The 21,977-nt window shown below is 41.3% G+C and overlaps 1 protein-coding gene across 3 annotated transcripts in view; it reads left to right on the top strand.

Moving 5' to 3' along the window:
* KRAS (KRas proto-oncogene, GTPase) overlaps positions 1 to 21,531 on the top strand; it is a 90,062-nt gene extending 68,531 nt beyond the window's left edge. Inside the window, exons 3-7 of one of the 3 annotated variants that reach the window (XM_085652772.1) lie at positions 7,576 to 7,754; positions 7,865 to 8,024; positions 11,820 to 11,935; position 12,507; positions 20,717 to 21,531. In XM_085652772.1, coding sequence (XP_085508898.1) covers positions 7,576 to 7,754; positions 7,865 to 8,024; positions 11,820 to 11,935; position 12,507; positions 20,717 to 20,833 — 573 coding nt within the window. In that variant the 3' untranslated portion in view covers positions 20,834 to 21,531. Of the gene's footprint in view, positions 1 to 7,575; positions 7,755 to 7,864; positions 8,025 to 11,819; positions 11,944 to 12,506; positions 12,508 to 20,716 lie in introns of all 3 variants that reach the window. The other 2 variants (XM_085652770.1, XM_085652771.1) reach the window with 2 other exon arrangements.
* The last annotated feature ends 446 nt before the right edge of the window (positions 21,532 to 21,977 follow it).

Genomic DNA, 21,977 nt, shown 5'->3' with positions numbered 1-21,977 from the left:
AACAATCACTTACTTTCAGTAGTCAATAGTTTGCTGGTTAGACATTTAACAAGCTGTCTCCGTGGAGCCGACGGGGGGAATGGAAAGTGAAAGTGCATGAGGCTGCTGAGGACGGAAGGGGGACAGGAGATGTGCACACCGTGTACACAGGCTCCAATCGCCCTGCGCGTGCCCATCTCCTGTCCCACTTCCGAGGCAAGTCAGCAACAATAGATCTCGCTGGCGACAGCACTTTCGTGCTGCGTTCGCCAGGTGAGACCTAAAAAGGAAGAACTAGGGAGTTATCTTCCGCTTTCAGGCATGGTTGAACATGTAGGTAGGTTGAGTTTTAGGAAACCTTCAACAAGTGAAGGAATACATTGTAGCATTCTGTTGAAGGGATAAATCTTAGCCAAGGCTGTATATGTAAACCAGCTATTGCAGATGATCATGAACTTTCTTTTTTTCATAGAAGAGGCCAGAAATATAAGGCATGGAATATGAATTTTCTAGCTGGAAGTCACCTGTTAAAAGCGATTTTAGTCCCTTCTTTAATGTTTTGACTGTAACTCGTGGTTATTCGTCACATTGAAATTAGTGTAAATGGTGGGCAGGAGGATGTGTTGAACAAAACATTAACTAATCCGAGGGACGGCCCTCAACTGGTTTCAATCATATCTGTCAGATACAGCAATCCGTGGCAATTCCCCCGTTTCTCTCCAAAAACAAAGCCATGATACACGGAGTCCCACATGGATCAGCAATAAGCCCAATCCTATTTAATATTTACATGCGCCCTCTCATTTCTATTATAAAATCTTTTAGAATTAAAGTGGTGAACTACGCCGATGATACACAGCTTATTTTCTCACTAGAAGGCTCTCAGGCAGTATCTTTGGCAGAATTCCATGAATGCATGCAAATAACCACAAAATGGCATGGAGACACCTCTCTGCAATTCAGTGGAGGCAAAACTGAGATTGTACACGCTACACCTCATAAGACACCTTGCCACCTCCCCGCTAACTTCTGGCCTCTTCCAACTAATAGTCCACTAATTCCATCAAAGACCGTACGCATCCTTGGAGTACATTTTGACAGCAATTTGAGCTAGACTCGCAAGTAAACCGAACAATCAGTACCTGCTGGTCCCTGTTTAGAGCCTTACAAAAGATTATTCCATTGCTACTACTGTCTACTAGAGCACAGGTAGTGAGAAGCGTCATGAGTAGACTAGATTACTGTAACTCCTTGTTGTTAGAAGCACCAATGACTATGATAAAAAAAAAATTGCAGAGGATTCGAACAATAGCGGCCAAGTTAGCCTTGAAAAGACATTGCTGATCCTCTGCATCCTCATGATTGAAAGACCTTCACTGGCTGCCTTTCACACAATGATTTCAGTTTAAATCACTTTGTATTGTCCATAAAGCAGTCCACAGACTGGGACCTATACCGCTACAAAACAAATTCTCCTGTTATGCACCAGCTAGAAACCTCAGCTCATCGTCTGCCAAACTGGTGTGCACAACCAGATTCAAGAAAGCCCGACTAGGAGACAGGGCATTTTAGCACTGCAGCATCACGTCTGTGGAATAAACTCCCGCCAGCTATCAGACAAACCGAGAACTTGTTAGAATTCAGGAAGAAGCTAAAAACCTGGCTCTTTCCTAGGGACTAAGTTGACCTAGTTATCGCACTCTTACCGGCAGGATAAGTTTATGCAGGATAATCTCCAGCGCCAGGATACCCGTAGGGTGTCGGAGCGCTATATAAATCTCTAAACATTACATCTATACATTACACTAACATCTATTGTAGAATTTGGAGGCTTTGAAAGTAGTACCAAAATGTTTGTGAATCAATTGTTAGTCTTGCCTATGACTCTCTCCCATTGATGCCTATTGGCAGATACCATGAACCAGGAATGATTAATACCAATTCGTTCACGCATGCTTAAATCACATGTGTTGGGTTTCCACTTGCACTTCATCTTCCCCGAACATCTGAATCTTCTGTTTTCCCTTCAACTGTTTGATTTGGCAGTTCCTTCGATAGCATACCGATGTACTCCATGTCTAAACAATTGTGATAAACATTTATCTGGGAATAATAAGAGTTTATCCTGGCTGTATTTCCTACTTTTTTTTTTTTTTTGTTTTTAAAAACCTTTATTGTCACTTCAAAATGTACACCGCTATTTAGCCAACAACCCGGAGGCAGGCAGCATAGTGACGTGGCGGCGCGCCGCCAAAGCTTATCCACATCGTACATCTGGGCAAAATATCCAAAATAAGAATATACATGATTTATAACAACAAACAACCAGAAAGCGACAGTCGAGGAACAGTAGCACACGCTAATCATCAGTACTCCTGCAGTCTCCAACACGTTACCAACGCGGTGCCGCAGCCGCGGAAACACCAGGCAGCCCATCCAGTCATATCGCAGCCCAGCCACCAGAGCAGCAGCGGTCAGGGCAGCGCATCCCCATCGCCAGTTAGCCTCCACATGCAGACCCTAAAGTGCGCCCTGTATTTCCTACATTTAAATAGTCCTGCTCTCTAATTTTTTTTGTTTGTATTTTTAATTTCCGAGATCACTTGGGTTTGAGAAGGGGGGATTCCTTCTCCTGTCCCCATAAACTGCTTCGCTCTCTTTCATCCCCACCTCCGCTTTACTGCGAGTATCCTAGAGCTGCTTTAACGCCTTTCTTTAATTTTTTATATCCCCAGATTAAGCTGGGCAAAGGAACCCTCTTCATACAGCATTTCAAAGGAAGAGAGCACTAGTTCTATGTGGGTGCAATAGGACCTCACGTGTATTCATCCAACTGCCTGTACACTTTCGCAGGCTCCATTTCTTTCCACAAGACTATTTTCCTAAAAGTTGCTGAAGGTCTTTCTTTCTTTTATGTACAATATCATTAGTCTCAAATGTTTGAATAAGCAGTGATACGAAATTGAATAGTGTAAAACAATTCCTGTGAAACGAAATTCCGGTTTAAAAAAAAAAAATACACTGATACGAGAACATTTTCTGATACCAGCGGACCTAATTTTATTAGCGGTCTGTGGCATTTGAAATCTTTGTCTACCTGGTCTTTATTTACAGACTGAAAGACCAAGACTTCTATGGCGTGGAGCTTATTTAGTTAAGCAATTATGTTTTTTTACTGATCAAACCCAGTGTCTCCCTTAATGTGATGCTTGGGGTTCAACTTCTTCTGCACAATGTCCACAGTGTCAATTATATCAACTCTATTGTTTAATCTTTGTGGCCCCACTGATTCTCTTTTGGCTTTTTGGTTTTTCATGTATGCAGGAGATACAAATTCAGTTAAATTACCGGAGGCCTAGTTTCCTCTTAAGACAATCTAATAGGTGCCTTCTGACAATGAACCATCCTAAATCCTGTGGAAATGGAACGGCCGACCTTCATAGCACAAATTAAAACACTAAAATGCTATTGCATCGGTCAATATTTAAAAGGATTTTCCATTGTTTTTCCTTTCGGCATAGAATCTGCAACAGAAATGTTTTCAAATCATCCTGAAATTATTACAATGCCTGATACTTGCTTCTCATCGAGTCCTACATTCTCCACTTTCTTCGGAATGCTGCAGCCAGAATGATCTTGGTCTACCTAGTGGTGACCATATTTCCACTGTGTTGACCACTGTTCACTGACTGCCAATGGAACAGCATATCTTGGTTAAGGACATATACTTGGTCTACAAAACCATTCATAGCCTTAGACTAACCCCACTGTCTAACCGGTTCAAGTGTTGATGTCCTTATTGTCACTTGCGCCAACCTGATGCTTTTAGTAGGTTCCAAGTTTAAACATGCAAGAGTAAGTGGTAGGGCCTTTTAAGTAGTGGACCTGAATAATGTTAGGTCGAATAAGCAAGGTGTAAGTATTCACCCTTGCTTCAGGTCATTTGCTTCAATTATATTTTCATTGAAGATACTCTTTTTGTTTGTCTGAATTTTCACCCGCGTATTGGAATGGAGCATTCGGTTTCAAGGTAGTAATGCTGGGTCGATTTCCACCTATGAAAACTGCTTTTTGTAGGTGGTCTTCACTCTTGCACCAATCCTAGAGTCTTGCATTTCTTTTTTTTTTTTTTTTTCTTTTTTTTTTTGCAGTTTAATTTTGAATCCAGGGTCACTACTCGTGGAATGGAGCTTTGCATCTGTACTCTGCTCTTGTGACATTTTCATGTGCTGCATCGTATGTACCTGCAGCTCAAAAGGAATGTCCAAGACTTCACTTTCTTTTCTCTCATTGAGCTTTTAGGCTTTACTTCTCCCCTGTAACCAATAACTATATCTTCATCTTCTGCTGTCTGATAATTCTGTAAATACAAGCAGAGGGTTTTTCTTCCTCCCTGGTTATTAATCTTCACCTGTGGCCTTGGTTTGTGGAAGACCACCAGTATGAGCCTTGCCTTTATTCACTCACGACTGAGCATGTCTTCTCATTCGCAATTAACATTTCAGTTGTACTTTCATGGCCTCACACTTTCTAGAATACCCTGCTTCTGAGCCATTTCACTTTGTTCAACAGTGCAACTCACGTAGGCTCACTTTACTGCCTCCCCACCCCCTCTCCCCCCATCACAATCTGCAAGCCCTGTCCCTGCACCCAGTATGCCAATATTTGTAGTAGTTTACTCAAGGACAGAAGTTAAGGACATACTTTTGTACCCTACAAAGCCGTTTTTCTGCTCTCATTCTCCCACAAATGCAAGTTAGTTGTGAATATCCCCACCTCCCTGAATATCCTAAATGGGAGAAAAATAATGCTCATTTAGTATTCCCTTGATATATTCTGACCTCCTAATTGTGTCTTTACCGTGGAAGAGACTGAATTCTGATGTGTGGAAAAATTCAGGCTGAAGTAACTGCATAGTTCAAAAAAACCTCCTTTGCCTCAGCAAACACTGAGCATCCTGTTCATCTCTCACAGAATAGCTGTGACAAGTTCCTTGCTATAGTGCAACATATATATATTTTATACCTGTAGTGTTTATGTATGAGAAACATGTAAATATGCAGACCTGCCTTTATTTTGAATTTTTTTTTTGCTCATACCCGGATAGAACCAGACGCTAGTGAACAGCTCTGATGTTGAAGAACTTTCTTGACACACTTGCCAGATACCTAATTTCAGATGTGTCCATTGCATGCCTTGGTTTCATCTTGTCTGTTTGTTTTCCACATCACCATCTTCAAGTCCGCCATTAACATTTAATAGAGGTTTCTTTGGGGTCCTAATCATCGAAAAACCAGTGTAGTGTCTGGTAAGTTAAGTACCTTTCCTGGAGACCTGAACGTACACCAAGAAGACTTGGAAGACCCCCAACGACCGCAACGCCACCACCCTCCTAGAGTACATGAGCAACATCGGCCTCTCACAGCTGGTCACCACGACCACGCGCAGCGCAAGACGCACATTAGGCTCCATCTTCTCCACCAGTGACAGTTCAGTTCTCCCACACAACGAGCTGACCTGGACAGACCACAGCATCATCCACTTCACCATCAATGGCCCACTTGAAGCGCTGACTAGACCTCCCACCCACGCTGTAACTGGAGCAGTCGCACACCCCTCTGGATCTCTGCCCTCCAAGAAACAAGATCCATCCCCTCAGACACCCTCTAACTCTGCGTCCAGAATTTATCCAACTGGCTCTTCACAGCAGCCGATGCCATCCCACCCTTGAACACCACCTGAAGCAGACCCGCCAAGCACACCAGTTTGCTCACTCCTTTCGATACTGACCCTCAAACGACACTGTAAGAATCTAGAGACACTGGCATTCCAGCAAGACCCTCACCACCTTCGGAGCTGCCCTTAGCAGCTACCATCACAGTCTCAGGGAAGCCAAGAAGGAAGCCCTCACCAACCGCATCAAAGTGATCGCCAACTACACCAAGGAACTCTTGGTTGCACCTCTGCCCCCGAGAACACGACCCACCCCTCCCAAGCCCTCCGACATTCTGGCAGACTACTTTCACCTCAAGATCACGGACATTTACAGCAACTTCGATTCTCTCTCTTGGAGAACACCATGACTGGCATCACCACCTAGATGAAGGTCAACTGCTTAACACCCAACTCTGGCAAAACGAGGTCCTCCTCTTTAGAAACCAACCCTGCCCTTGGGACGACACTTGGTAGCCCATCACACTCTGATCCTCGCCCCCCCCCCTCCTGTCACGCACTCAACCTTGGAACCGTCCTGATCAGCCAACTGACCATGTAGCAGATCAACACTGTCTCATCTGCTTGTTTCCATGCCCTCGGCATGCTCCTCAAGCTCTTCCGATGGATCCTTGTCTCCAGCTGATTAGACTACGGCAACACTCTACGTTGGAACCTCCAAACATCTCCTGAACAGCCTCCAGACTATTCAGAACTCTGCAGCAAGGCTCATCTTTGACCTCCCCAGAAAAACCAGCATATTTTCTTGCCTCTGGGCACTCCACTGGCTCCCCATCTGGGAAAGATGTCTCACGCCTAGAAAGCACTCCACAAATCTGGACCCACCTACATCAACAACCATCAAACCGGGAGCTCCGCTACTCCACCCTCGCTCTCTCTCATCATGCAAAGAAGCTGCAGATGTCACTCCATTTCCTACTATGCCGCCACCCATTCACTCCCCCCCCCCCCCCCCCCTCCCACATACACCACACCTATGCACCACCCCATCTGTGGAGGACTTTAGGAACAAGCTCAAGGCTTGAATTTTGGACTATCAAGGCCATCAGACCGAGGCTCGCCGAATCCTAGTGCCTGGAAACCTGTAATCAAGCACCTGCTTTGAGGCTTCAAATTAATCCGAAACACCAAGTAGGTAGTCAACTACTGGAATGTTTCACCTGCAGCACTCAGATATTGGTTTCAGGTCTATTCACAGAGCTAAATAATTGTGTCCACTGATGAACATCTGGTAGAAAAAGGAGTGGATGATGCTTTAGAACTATTTTCATGAGTGAGTTGGTGAAGGCTAGTGTTCCAGAACGCCCTCCGTTTACACAGGCAAGTGTTCAGGTTTGGTAGCAAAGGAAGAGAGAGAAGAGGTAGCCTATACTGCTACTCCCTGGTGGTACTGGAACTCCATGGCCTCTGGTATCTTCTGAGCACTTTACCACAGTAGAACTAGCTCTGGAGATTGGGTATGCTGCTTTCACGATATGAGGCCAATCCCTGTGTGCATTCAGAATTTGGTGGATTTTAATTTAGACACAGAGCAAATTCTTTACACAGGTTACTTAAGATCCAATCCACTGCACCCCAATTCTCCAACAAATTTGTGAGCATCCAAGTGTGCACTCTACTTTTACGAGAGCCTGGTTAAATGTGTTTGGTGATGAATGGTCAAGGTGGGATAGTGCAGAGAGCCTTTCCTGTGTAACTCTGGTATTAATATAGAGATGCAAATGGACTCTCTGCCATATCATCATATCTAGGTTATGTTTCAACAAGTTAATTGTGCAATATCAGTAACTGAGCACTGCTAAATATTCTAAAAGTCGAAAGATAATTGTGTAGAGGTTCACAGTGATGTTCTCTTTTTTCCAGGACTCCTACAGAAAACAAGTTGTAATTGATGGCGAAACATGTCTTTTAGACATTCTCGACACAGCAGGTCAAGAAGAGTACAGTGCAATGCGAGACCAGTATATGCGAACAGGAGAGGGTTTTCTTTGTGTGTTTGCCATAAACAATACTAAATCATTTGAAGATATTCATCACTATAGGTGGGCGTTAATTTTATTTCTCCATTTTTGTTGTCTGATATCCTTTTGTTGCATATCTTTTTCTGAATATGAAAATGGAATCATTACCACCTTTTATTTATTTCCCACAGAGAGCAAATAAAGAGAGTGAAGGATTCTGAAGATGTCCCCATGGTCTTGGTAGGAAACAAATGTGACTTGCCTTCAAGAACAGTAGATACCAAACAAGCTCAGGACTTGGCACGAAGTTATGGCATTCCTTTCATAGAAACATCAGCAAAGACAAGACAGGTAAGAGAAAGCAGAGAGCCGATAAATCCATGTACATTTTTGGGGAGAAGCAGAAGAGGTCAGAGTTCAGTGTAACCAACAACAACAAAAACTTTTATTTTTTAAATTATGCAACGACAAGTCTAGTGGAATTTTAAAGTAAAAAGCTAATTGCGGAGCTACAGTGAAGAGTATCCCCCTTTACCGCCACCTCCTTACCCTCCACGCCCACCCTTTCCAGGAACTAGAAGACCTGATAACGGAAGATTTAAACTTGGGGTGTGAAAAACATGGAATTAAGTAAGCAGAGCACCCCAAAAGCCACTAGTGAGATGCACCACAAGCAGGCTAGTGAGTACAACAAAGTCAATCCAAGGACACATTTTCCTTTATCTGCTATCATTTTTCTGCCATCTTCATGGGCTTTGGATACTTCTCACCTCCAAAGAATCCAAATTGAGATTTTAAAACTTAATTTTGCACTACTATTTATGTTCAGTATCATACTTTTTTCTCGTGGATTAGCCACGCAGTTTACTTTTCTGGCCCTAAATATATTATGGCAGCCTAAATAGCATTTGACGATTAGTATTTGAAATGCACAGAGTATACCCTCCATCTGATATTTGGCTAGCAAGCTAGATGTTGCAATTACCCAGAATTTTACACACGATTACCTGGTCAATTAGCAGCTATGCCACTCTGTGTAGAGCCCTAGCCCATCCACAGTATTACGATATAATTTCTTACTTGGCTTTTATCACAATTCTAATTCGGTAGCAAACTTGGTGGTATTTTGATGACCTTTGGGAATACGATAACATTCTGTTTAAGAACAATGGAAAGAGTAAAGATAAAGAGAACCTAGTTTTTCAGTCACAACAGGTTTACTTTAATTTGGACCGTTTTAAATGTTTAGAAAGTCTCTATTTGGCTTTGTTTGAATACATGTTTTAATACTGATATTGTTATCTGCTTACTCAAATTTATGGTGGTTCTAGAAACTTCAAATCTACAATGATGCTTAATAATGTCTTATTTCATTTAAAAACCTCGCTCTGCCCTGCATTGCAAGAGCCACCAAATAATATTGTCTGGAAAGATAAATCTCTTATTAAAATAAAGAAACTGTAATTTATAAAATGTTCCTTATGGTCCTTCTGTGTGTTTATTGAATTACATAATCTTGTGGTGGAATACATTTTATGGACTTGCACTGCACGGCCTATGATTTTGGTGATGGTTACCATTTCCCTCCTCCTCTGCATTGCTAAAACAATCTCTTCCAGTTGATGGTGGTTGAGATTAAATTATAAAATCAAATGATCATGGCCAAACAATAAAATGATCATTCGTGTGCTTGACATGCTGTAACACCTTCATTCTTAATTTTACTTTCAGTAGATGTAATCACAATGGGGTGAAGGCGGGGACAACCAAAGATAACCACACTGCATCTGATTTGTGTAAAGGCTTTGGCAGATCATCTTCAGTTTGGAAGCTGTATATAGGAATTTTGTCTGATTTTTAAAATTGTTCTTTTATTTACAAATCTAACTTAAATTTTGTTAAGCTACTTATTTTTCTCTAAGCTAACGAAGCCAGAAACCTTGAAATAAATCTTATTTAGCACAGCCTAACATTATGGCAAATTGAAAGTCTGGAATTTTTGTTTTTCTCTGATGTCCTAGCATGGTATTATGGACTAAGTGTTAAATCCGATTCTATTTTTTTATTTGTTTTTATTGAAAGACCTGTGTTTTCCAAACATTAACAAAACAAGGCAGTCTGGCTGGGAAAGGTGAACCTGAAAACCAGCTGTGCCAAAATGGTCATTTGCAGGTGATCCATTAAAGGCCACAAAGTGTCACCCACTGCCAGTGGCCTGAATACAGTGTCAAGTGATGTAAACGTTTGTGGCATGGTAGCTCCGCATCTTAGAGATGTTTGAATAATGTAAGTAATGCGATCTGGAGACCTTTGCTGTTTCACATAGTCATGCTCAACTGATAATATGCCCAAAGTTTTGTTATTGTCCAACTGAACAGCAAAATCTGTAAGATCATTGCGTGAGAACTCGCTCCAGTTCGAGTACTCCACTGTCTTTGCTGCAGCTAATGCACATGAGTGGTACTGGAAGTTGCAGTGTCCATTAACCACTTACATTGGTATCCATTTGTAGGATCAGAGGATCTACCAGAAGAAGAGACAATATATGACAAATCACCATCAACTTGCACAATTGATTGATTGTGAAACCTCGGGAGAGGTGGTGTTGGACATTTTGGTAGGGTTGAACACTTTTCACTTCATTTTCCTCCGACATCTTAGATCAACGACTGGTGTTACAGACCTATTTTACAATGGTTCCGAGAGAGCCTTCTTGGAGGCTAGGCTACAAGGTTATGCTAGCACCTTTTACACAATAGATGGAAGGGCCAACTGACCCCTTTTAAGGGACTAAACCCTAAATAAGATTGCTGGCTGGTTAGGATCCAGTGGTTTGAAACTCAGCACCGTGAACAAAGATTCTTACTTGTTCAAGGCATATTTGCAGCCCCTTTTTATTATGGACTTCGCTTAACCCTTTTTGGGCTTCCCCTCACACTTTGCAGATCATATGAATAGCCTTGGCTTTACCGGGATGAACATATGATCATAAAACCTACATTAGCAGTTTTGCCAAGAATGGTTGATTTACAATTCTTCAACTTTGCATTGTTTTGTGGTCATAGGTTAGTGGTAAGGGAAAAGGACTGGTAAACCCAAAGCCAGACTACTAGAATTCTCTTGACCAGCGCCTCCCAAAAACAAAGCTAGGCTGATTGCAAAAGCTACAAATTGTGCCTGTTTTAGTTTCTAGTTCCCCTTTAGGCCACAGTGCGCCTTATATTTAATTTAAAAAAAAAGGTTAAAAAAAAACAGTATGATAGTGGCATCCATTGCATGTAGGTCAGAGAGGACTAGTATCCATTCTGAAGTATATGGCGGTAATGCTGTTGTAATTTCAGTAGAGACAAAGACACCACCTCTGAGCCTGCTTCCATGTTTGTATGTCCCCCTTAGCCTATACATGCAGATGCCGCAAGGCACTTCCAGAAGGGACAGCCAGGTATGAAAGTTGCTCTCTTCCCTAAAGTGAAAAGGTGACCTGGTTTACCCCAGCACACAGACTAAATATGCTTCAGCTACTGCTTTTCCTTGATGTGAGGAAATTCATAGTCTCAAAGAACTGAGTAATCTGAAGGAATGTACTTGTCCTCTAAACTCTCTAGGTATGGATGAACCTGATTCTTGCCTCCTATTGAAGTCATTGACCATGTGAATGCTTCCTTGTGTCTTAAAAGTGAACTGAAGTGTTAACTGAACATGGTTTTATGCTTTCTTTTGGGACTTTAGCTAAGTAATAAAAGCACAAGCCGTGTGGCCTCACTCTATCACTCTAAAAATCGGGCTCGGGCATTGTCACACCTTTTCAAGAACTATGCATGAGATTCAAATTTTCATTCAAATGACAGAAGAACGTTAGGGATCAGACACAAACACATCGATAAAGGTCTGCTTAATATAATATTTGATTCTTGACAGTGTAAAAAATTGTTAGTCATTTAGTAGAATATCCCTGAAAAAGGGCATACAGAGAATTTTCTACTATGGCGAGTAAGCACGCTTTCACAAAATACATTAGGAAAAGTTGCCAAACTGAACATGTTCTATCGCCTTACAATAAATGACACTAATTCTGTTTTGCCCTTGGCTCGTCCCATCATATTTCGTAATGAAACAAACTTTAAAGAGTTATGTTTTACAATGCAGAGAGTGGAGGATGCTTTTTATACATTGGTGAGAGAAATTCGGCAATACAGATTGAAAAAAATCTGCAAAGAAGAAAAGACCCCTGGATGCGTGAAAATAAAAAAATGCATTGTAATGTAGCCAGGTAAGTTCTGCAAGGTACTCAAAATACAGAATTCAACAATTGTCAAACTTATTCAGTCTGGATATGTCTGTGAAGCATATTATTTCTTGATCTTGCTCTTCCTGTGTGCATTTGATTTAAAAGTTCTTGTATTGCTATTCCTAAATATTTAAACATTCAACAAGAGAGCTGCACCATTTCCTAATATACTATGAACATGTATATCACTAGACTAGGAGCACGTCCTTTTTGGCGAGAGTAGAATGGAAGGAAAACATTTAAATAGGTGCATTTCCAAGTTCCTGTGAAAGAAGAGTTTTGCTCGAGTCTGGGTGCAATAAGATTCCACTTTCATACATTATTTTCTCTCAATTGTGAGTCTGAAAATTTGCCTCTTCCCCCACCTTTTCTTCACACCACAACCAAATTGTAAAGTTTAATTGTCTAGTGGGGGAGGTAAGTCAGTTTGAAATGTTTCCAGTACCTCTGTCAGAATGGTCCCAGGTTTCCTTCCCTATTCCAGCCTGATCTACCACTCTGTGAAATGTGGCCTCCTATTTCGGATCCAATAAACATCTCACCAGGGTGGGATGAAATCAGCCCTAGGTCTATGCAGTTTATCGGCAGGACTCCAATATATGAATACTGTAGGAGAGCCAGGTCTGTACCTACTGGTACCATTGACCAATGCCTTGTTCAGGATCTCTTATCAATCAAGGACTGAGATGAACCACATTACTGTTGAACTGAGATCCAGAGGTAGTCTGCCTAACTGCTGCATCATGCAAGACTGGGATTAAGCATGGACCAGGATTTCTACTGAGTTTCCTTGTTAGAGCACCTAGCCTGAGGAAGAGGATGATGTACACCACACTTCAGTGGGGAACTTGTGTGCGGGCCTAACTTAAACAGTTGAGCAGCCTGTTAGTACCTGCTCTGAGTTCTGTCTCACTCCAGGACATGTGGTCACAGAGCTGCTGTCTAGGAGAAAAAAATTCAGCACCCAAAAGGTTATTAAATGAATGCAATAAATCTAGCTAATGGCAATCGCTCGGTAGCTTTCCAACATTCCAGTATTGTTTTGGCCACCAGGCCACTTAAGCTTGGATACAGCCATATTCAAATCTGTCTTGACCCTGCTCTAAACTGAACAGTCCAACCTGAACTGCTGGGCCATTCCTTCCCCGAACCGGAACACAAGCAAATCAAGACCGTTTTCTCCCTGATTTTGGCATGTCATTTGAGGTGAGCTTGGTTCCAGTGTTACAGTGAACAGGATATTCAATGTCTGGGCATACCCTTGCCCCATAGGGTTGTACATTAAACCAACAAAAGTTGATGGTAGGAATGCTGACAAAAAGTCTGTTGCGTTGTGTATTTGTATAGTGCACTGTCACCTGAGAGGGTATCATGGCACTGAGCAGGTGTGCCCCTAACCCTGCGTAGGGTAGGTTGTTTAATTGAAATTCTAGTTCTTCAGCTTCTTGTAGAATTCAAGAAAAGAGGAGGAGACTTATGTAGAGTGAAAGGTCGTTCCACATTTTAGTAGCAATGTAAGAATTCCTGTCCTCTTAATCTGATTCTGTTTATGCGTAGGATGTGTGCGTTTTGGAATCCTGCAGAGTGGCGGTGTCTCAGTGGTTGTTAGGAGATGCGACTGTTCAGCTTGGTTGGGGCTTAAGTTGTGTAGAGCCTTGAATGCATGTGAGAATGAGTAGGTTTGTGTATCAGGAGCCAGTGAAGCACCCTAAGATGTCACTCGATTTTTGTGCGGGAGGATGAGTGGCTGCTGAGTTCTGTATGGGTTTTAGCCTTGTGGTGAACTGCTTAGTCATTCTGGCCTAGAGTATTTTCCTGTAGCCCAACATGCTGGGGGCTAGGGCATAAGTGGCAGTTTTTCTGGTGTTGCTTGGGAGGTATTTGAAGATCTTCTATAGCGTCTCCAGGATGCTGTGAACGTTTGACTTGTGTGGTCATGTCCCGCTTGCTGTTGATAATGATTCTGAGGTTTCTGGCCTGGGTCTGTTCAGCTGGTCACCAGTTGGAGTCCCATGGCTAGGTGTTCTTGCCAAAGATCATTACTTCTGTCTTGTCTGTGTTGAGGTTGAGAGAGTTGGCTTTCATTCGGTTAGTGACATCGGTCATGCAGGATGTGAACTTGTTTCCTCTGTTGGGGGCCTTGTCTGAGATGGGAGAGGACGATGCATGTCGTTGGTGTAAGAGGATGTTGATGTGTGTGGATAACGTAGGGCACTGGGCTCATGTTTGCGTTTAGGAAGGTTAAGCGATGAACCTTGACACACTCTGCAGATAAGTTTGGCCTACGGAAGAATAAGGTTCCAGAAAGCTTGTGTTGCATCGGTTAAGAAGATCCATCATTCAGCGGGTCCTTGGATGCTAATTCGAGCAGCCCTCTAGCAGCCCTTGATTAGAATGAGGTGTGAGACCATGTCAAATGCTGCCATATCTTTTCAGTCAAAGATCATGTGGATGTTTGCTGTGGCCGCGCTGAGTAGTGTTTCTGTACTGTGGTTGTGCCTCAATCTGGACTGTGTGGTGTCGAGGACAGCTGCAGCCCGTGCAGGTAACCGCATTTGGGGGAGGAGGGGGACGATGGGGAAATATTAAATACATAATACATTTTCCGTCGTCTGTCAAAATGTCCCACCGCTCTTACCTGCACCGGCCTCAGCTGGTCGAGGACCTGGTGGTTGCTGAGGAACTCATGAGGCATCAGTAGATTAGCTGCTCTAAGACCTTGGCTGAGTATGATGGGTGGGAAATTGGGCCATAGTTGGAGAGTGTGGCTAAGTCCGTGGATGGTTTTTCCAGCAGGGGAGTTACTGGCATGATTTCTGGTGTCCTGGAATGTGATTGGAAATGTTTAGCACAGGTTTTGGTGCTCCTCCCGTAGCATCCATACAGTCAGCAGGAGCTGTGCACTGGGTGTTCCGTATCTGCTTGTGGTGGCATCTTGTGCTGGATTTAATCTCTTTATCCATGGTGTCTGGTCTGGTTCTTCATTTGCGCTCCAGTTGCTAGCAGTGGATTTTTACCAGGACAAAACCTGTCTTGGCTTGATTTTGTTCTGGATCGGTAAGGATTTGTCCTAGTATTTCAGGCAGGACTGTTTCTATTGGAGCAGAGTGCAAACTGATTTGCATATGCTGGGTCCAAACTGAGTAGGCATGGCAGGCACAAAATGATTGGTTGGAATGCTACCCGAGTGATTACCTGTGGTTAACCTTATTGCAAGCAATTCTCCCATCATCATTTGTGTGTTAGTAGAAGAATCCTACATAATCATTCTCTGTCATCCAGGACCCATGGGAAGAGTGGTCTTCTGCCATGTTTGTTGGGAGCTTGCCTAGTACCCGACACATCCATCCTGCAGGGTACCCGGTGTCGGGACTTGAAGATCTATTTCCGTACCTACCCTTCCTACCACCTGCACCATGCATCCCGGCCTAGAGTAATTGGAAGAGTAGCTGTAGAGGGCGCCACATGGTTAGAGATTCAGCTGAGTAGCTATGCATGATCACCTCTGCTCCTCTAGTGTGGACCCTGTGAAAATCTATCAGGTGGTTCCAGAGATTTCTGTATTGTCAGTTGTCACCAGCTATCTCTAAAGGAGAGAGAAAGCTGTAGGGAGTCCTAGGCCTTGAAGCATGTGCACCCCTCGCATTGTACGAAGTGTAGCAACCTGAGGTCACAGCCAATTGAACTCTTCTGAAAGACTTGAGATTGTGCTTTTGACTGCTCTAGTTTGGAGCCCATGAGCATACTGTAAACTCCCCTACGTTGAAGTAAATTGTCTCCAATCTGTGATTGTTGGTTATGAGCTCTCAAATTAGGAAGGCGGTGGCTAACATTCCTATAAATTAAGTTTGTCCGTCCGTTTTATGGGAAAATATAGGACTGATGGCTTGCAATATAATTTCTTGCTTAAAAAGAGCTTTATATCCTGGCTTCCTATCCAATCCTCATTTTATATACAGTGTTTTGTTTTATGTGTATTGAACAGTGAAGCACTGATAATCCAATTGCATGTTCTGCTGTGTTTAGAGTCTAACCCTTGTCACCTCCTAGAGTAAGTTTTGGACTGCTCTGCCTAAAGGAGAGTACTTGATACTACACACTGTGGTCCAGTAGTCGCAAAAGAAGGCCAGTAGCCCTGGATGTTTGGCAATCAGTGGAACCAGGCCTCGCTAGCCCACACAACAATTAAAAAATATCCCGACCATCCGATATTTTTAGCAATATTCCTAAATTGCATTCTGGCACAATGTCAGTGCTCAAAAAATACGTCTCCAACATACCACTTCACCTTGCATTCAGATAACAACCATCCGATATAAGCATCATGTCACCATCTATACTTTAGACCTACTGAAAATATATTTTGCCAATCACTCAACATATGCTGATGAGTAAAGATTGGCAGCCCTAATGAAATCTTGTGCTAAAACATGATCCCACTAATTTAAAGAATAGTCGGCTCCGCAGTTGAAGGTATTTTCTTATCCTCCTTTTCCTTTGTTCATTTTTTCAAATTGATTTTGGTTAGTCCATAATATCGCAAACCATACAATTTTTTTTTTTTTTTAATTTATCTGCCCACGTCATCCATTTTTATTTGTTTTACAAAAAGAACCCGGATTTTCATAAGCATTGTGCAAAATTTCCATTATTTTTGCTTAATTCCTTAAAACTTCTGCAATTTTGTGAAATTTAGCATAATTGTACACCAAAATATAACATCGGCATTTGGCACTGTTAGCATGAAGTGTCTTTGTACCATTTTGGATAGGTCAGCTCATTTTGCGCCAAAAAAGCCACCAAAGCAGAAGTGCCGTATACAGCAGCCACCCTTGTTCTAGTCTTTCGTGTTGTTCCTGTGCACACGTTCTAACTTTTTTGCAACCAGTCTCACGTTATTACATGGCAAGGCATAATAGCCGAATTTTGTGTAACCAGAGTAATTTGAAATTATGCAAGAATGTGCCCATGTATCACATTTCAACAGGACCTAAGCTAGGTCCAAAAACTTCCAGAATTTAAGACAAGTTACAAAACTTCCATAATTATATAAGATTTACAACCCAGATGAAGCACTGTATCCTGTAATACATAAGTGCTACTTAATATTCTTCAAAGTCTGCATCACTGAAACAAATGCCATATGGTATGTATCACGTTTGGTGGAAGATGGAGTAATTACCAGGGTCCTGTCATTCTTTCAAAGTACCCTCTCTCCCGCCAAAGGAAAAGAAGGCAACGTTTTAACTGATATATTTTAGGTTTCGCATGAGACGGCACATGCGCTGTTGCAAAATCTCTTGTAAACAAAAAACATCTTAAAATGAGCTTGCAGCCTGCCCCTTACTTACTGTTACAGACCATTTGTTGACTTCGATGTCACTTATTGCCTTGCTTCTCATTAGTCAGCACCTCCTGCTTCCACTTTGTTTGCGACCAAGGACAGTTTCCTGTTAGCAGCCAGTGTCCTTCCAATGGCTGCACGTTAGCAGAGGTGTGTGTATAAAAAAAAATATATATATATACACACACGCACAATCCTGGCATTTGAGCTGAATCTTTGAGCCCAAGGACGTTTGGTTTCTGCAAATAACAGCGCACAAAGTTAAATCCTTTACAAATGTGTGTGTGTGTGTGTATATGTATATATGTGTGTGTGTGTATATATATATATATATATATATATATATATATATATATATATATATATTACTTTTTTTCCATTTAACCTACCACTCCATAGGAGTGCATGCTCTCTGCCCTTCTCTCCCCACACTCTCCTGTCCTTGCTGGCTCCTATTCCTTCCACCACCTCCTGCTTCGTCTTTGCTTGCCCTGTCTCTCGCTATCTTGGTGCTTGCCCTGTCCCTTCCATCTCCTTTCTTTTTCCTTGCCTCCCTGACATCAAGAATAAAAGCGCTATCGTGCAGCCAGCACTAATTGCATTATAACATTTCTTTTGTTGCTTGGCCCTTCCCTCCTGCCCCTTTGTTTTTTTTATCCCTGCCCGTCAGGAAAAAAACGCAATAATGTCAGAAGGCTTATTTACTTTAAGTCGTGTTGTTTGCAACCGGTCTAAAACCATTGAAAAAGACAGCTTTGCAAATTATTGTTCTTAAAGTTAAGGTCCCAATTTATAAAACAAATTGACTTTTACTGATCTGCAGCAATACCCTTAAACTCCAGTTTGGCAGAATGGTCATTCTATTTAATCGTTCCATGGAATTACTTGGCAGTATGCTACAGGATGAAGTTTATATTAATCAAACTGCTAATGATAAACTAATCTATCTCAAAGTAGCAGACACAGCAAGCATTTCGGCCCCAATAAACCTCCTAAAAAACGAATTAATTGGTTGAGTCCCTTTTCTTGCAGTCTGAACCTAGCTAGCTAAGACAGAATTCCTGCTAGTCTATTCTACTCTAAAGACATACAAAAATATTAAATGGTAATGTGACTGGTAATGTCTGTCACTAGGCCTTTGTCAAACTGCTAGGGATCAGTATTGATCGGAACCCAACTATATATTCCACATATTTTGAAAATATAAACCAGTGTAAAAGGATGCCGTTTTTTTTAACAAAAAAATCTCAGGCATCTATCTACTTCTTCCTCAGATTTAAGAAGAGTAGTTAGTACAATCTTTAGTGCTTTCATACCTAGAAAAAGGTAATTGATTGTATGCTAGCTCATCCTCCCTCCTGTATCTATGATGGCTCACCTTAACTCATACCAGAAGTAAAGAAATCTAAAAGGACCCTTTTTGCGTCAGCTTGAAATTTAAATTACCTTTAATATGGCCCGTGTGGTGCATAAAACAATGCTTCGGATCACCCACCTATATGAAAACAAAACATTAAATGACTCTGGGCTGAATGGAAGAAATACAAGAGGCAAATCAGCTCTTTTTTAGGAAAATCAAAAACAAACTTATGACACTCTCCATTCTTTTAAATTTGATTAATTTGGAGCAAATTTATTTAACTTTAATCTCAGGAGATTATTATCAAAGTAATTATTTTTTGGTGTCAATTTTTAATATGGGTTGCATTTTATTTCGGATAAATATTTTGTGCTGCATCTGTAAATTGTGTATTTGTTGTTGGCTATGTTGCACCATTTATTGGATTGTGCTTCATGTTATTTTTTTTCTCCGTCTTTTTTCCCACTCCTTCAATTTTCATCTTGTTTAAGTGTTTTTTTTAAATTAAATGAGAACCCATGGTGGCCCTTTTTTTACTTTCCTCTCCTGTACGTTTTATGTGAATATTTTAACCAGGAAACCACAGGTAATGCTCAACATACAACTCCTGACCCCACTATCCTTGCTACATTAGTTTGCTGAAGTCATGCAAAACAAGCATTGGCAAAGCCAGTAGGTCTTGCCCATGAGTTATTTGCTTTGGCAGTGCTTTGCAGTGTAGCTCATACTAAACGGCCAGGGCTAATGCTTTTTGTTTTCTACAGTGCATGAGCACTGGATGCATCAAAGTCCTTTTTTTACTTTTTTTTTTTTTAGCAATGCTGCACTTTTCCAAAGTCTTGTAGTCATGCAGTATAGCAGTGTGATAGCTCACACTGCTATACTGCATGACTACAAGTCTTTGGAAAAGTCGGTAATGCCCATGCTGTACTGCATGAACAGAAGGCCATGGTAGAGCCAATAGTCTAAAATGCGGGACCTATTGGCCTTGCCAATGCGTGCTAGGTCCCCATACAACACCTCAGTGATCCGGAGCAAATCAGTTATTGTGTGAAAAACGAAAAATTACATTTAGCAAAAATTCCTATCAGATAAAGCATTTATCACAGCACAATCAGCAGAAGGACCAGCAGAAAATGTGTAGCTGTTAGCTAACTACTGTGTCTGCATGGCTGCAGGTGTTGCACAATGGGCACAAGAAACAATGCAGCACAAAGTGTGAAAAGTAAGATTTCTTATAGTACATGGAAACCTGTTTTATTAGAAAAAAAGATTAGTAACTTATAAGAAGACTACAAATGCTTCCTTTATTTGAAGATGCTTGCCATTTAACAGGAAACAAGTTCTAGTTGTGGACAGAATGGAAAGATAGGCAAAGGGTACACAAGCCCTCTTTTTCAGAACATATTACCAGTAACCATAGCACCTTCTAAAGTTGTGTCATCGCTAACTATGCTTGACCATGCATGTTATCAGTATCAAGGTGCAACAAGTGCATTACAGAAAACAATATTCAAAGTTTCTGTTGGGTCATACTTGATTCGAAGGAACTGATTTGTCAAGATATTTCAGCATGAAGCAAATAACGTACTTATTTATTCGGTTTTCTTTTAAAAATGAGGGCATACAACATAAGCAGTGGCAAGTTTTACAACTTAAAAGAATAAGGAATATGTATATTTGAAGGATGAATTCTGGTTAGGATGAGTTGATTTTGACTTCTGAGCAAGCCAATGAAAATATCTCAGATTAAGGGGGATAAGTTGTGTGGGGACGGGTGGGGGGAGGGGGCAGTGATTTGATTTCCTTGCTCTTTTGAGAAGTGCTTGAGCAAGTAGAAGGGACTGAAGAGGTGCCAGGGCAGATGGTAGACCATTATGTAGGTGCGAATGGACATGGACCTTAGTAGTGTGAAGGTGCGGTGTTTGTTTTTTAAGAATAGTAGTAGAAGGTGGTTTTCATCAGCTTGATGATGTGTTGAACTATACACAATTGAGTATCTTAATAAGAACACTCCATATGATGAAGGTGTTTTGAATTTTTTTTTTCAGGGTGTTGATGATGCCTTCTATACATTGGTGCGAGAAATCCGGAAACACAAAGAGAAGATGAGCAAAGATGGCAAAAAGAAGAAAAAGAAGTCTAAGCCCAAGTGTCTCCTTATGTGAATACTGTTGATCCTTCACCTTAGACCTGCATAAGTGAAATCGATACTTTGTTTGTACATTACACTAAATTATTAGCTTTTGTTTTAAACATTACTTAATTTTCTTTCTGCTTCTTGGGGAAATGTTAATTCTATCTCAGTGCTTCCTTTAAGATAACATTGAGAACAGTATTCCTCTAGAAGTGCCAGTATTCGTTTCGTGTTGGTTTCTAAACTAGCAACTCCTGTGAATAAATCTAAATACCTGAGGTTTTTTTCTTGGGTCTTGTTGGTGCATGCACAGTTGCTAACTTACAATATGTCTTTTGTCTGTATATAAACAAAAGTACTTCTCTAACTTTTATACACAGAAAAATATATATAAGTATATATCCCTTTACTACGGCCCATGGCCTAGTGAAAGGATTATTAGTTGGTACCAGAGTACTCCCATTCTGAATTCAGGGTTTGTTATGATCTGATAGCTTTGTATGTAGTTTAAGAGTCCTTACAGTCTTCCCATATGATGTTGATTCTGGGAGTGAGTGTCCCTGGATATCTGATATAGCACTTTTATGACAGTCAAAGTGCACACACAGCGCTTTGCACATTTCTTTTGCATGAAGTTGTGACTGAGTTTAAAATAACCCAATCTTTAACTCTGTTTTCTGTTTCTTTTATGACACTCTTAAAGTAGAATAAATGTGAAAAAAGATAGTACCCTTGGGTCATAAAGGTGAAAAATGCAAGCTCCTAGTGGAAAGGAAGGGAAGATAAAGTAGAATAGCATGGTTCCAGAGTGTTGCAGAGTCCGTCTCTCTTTAGCCTTTATGTAGGTTAGGTGATGCTGCACAACTAAGCTCGGTTATTTCCTTTGCTCATGGCGTCTGCATTCTGTCCGTAATGTTTGACTTTCCAAGTTAGTAGCAGTGGTGCAATGTCAACCAGAAGGATTTTTGCGTGTTTGTCGTTGGCTCACACAAACTTGGCACTTCCGTGGTATCGCTTGACCATCTTGACTGTTAGAAGGCACAAATGAGACTTTTAAGGTTATTGTATGCAGGAATTGACTCCTATTTCTTATGGCACATTAATATATATTTTAATGTTATTATTGCATAGTGATAAAAGATTATTAAATTCCCTTTAATAAGGCTACAGTTGTG

The sequence above is a fragment of the Triturus cristatus genome, chromosome 4_1 (assembly GCF_964204655.1).
Source record: "Triturus cristatus chromosome 4_1, aTriCri1.1, whole genome shotgun sequence".
Classification (NCBI taxonomy): domain Eukaryota; kingdom Metazoa; phylum Chordata; class Amphibia; order Caudata; family Salamandridae; genus Triturus; species Triturus cristatus.
Note: the sequence above shows the minus strand (reverse complement) of the source record. Positions and strands in the feature narration are given on the sequence as shown.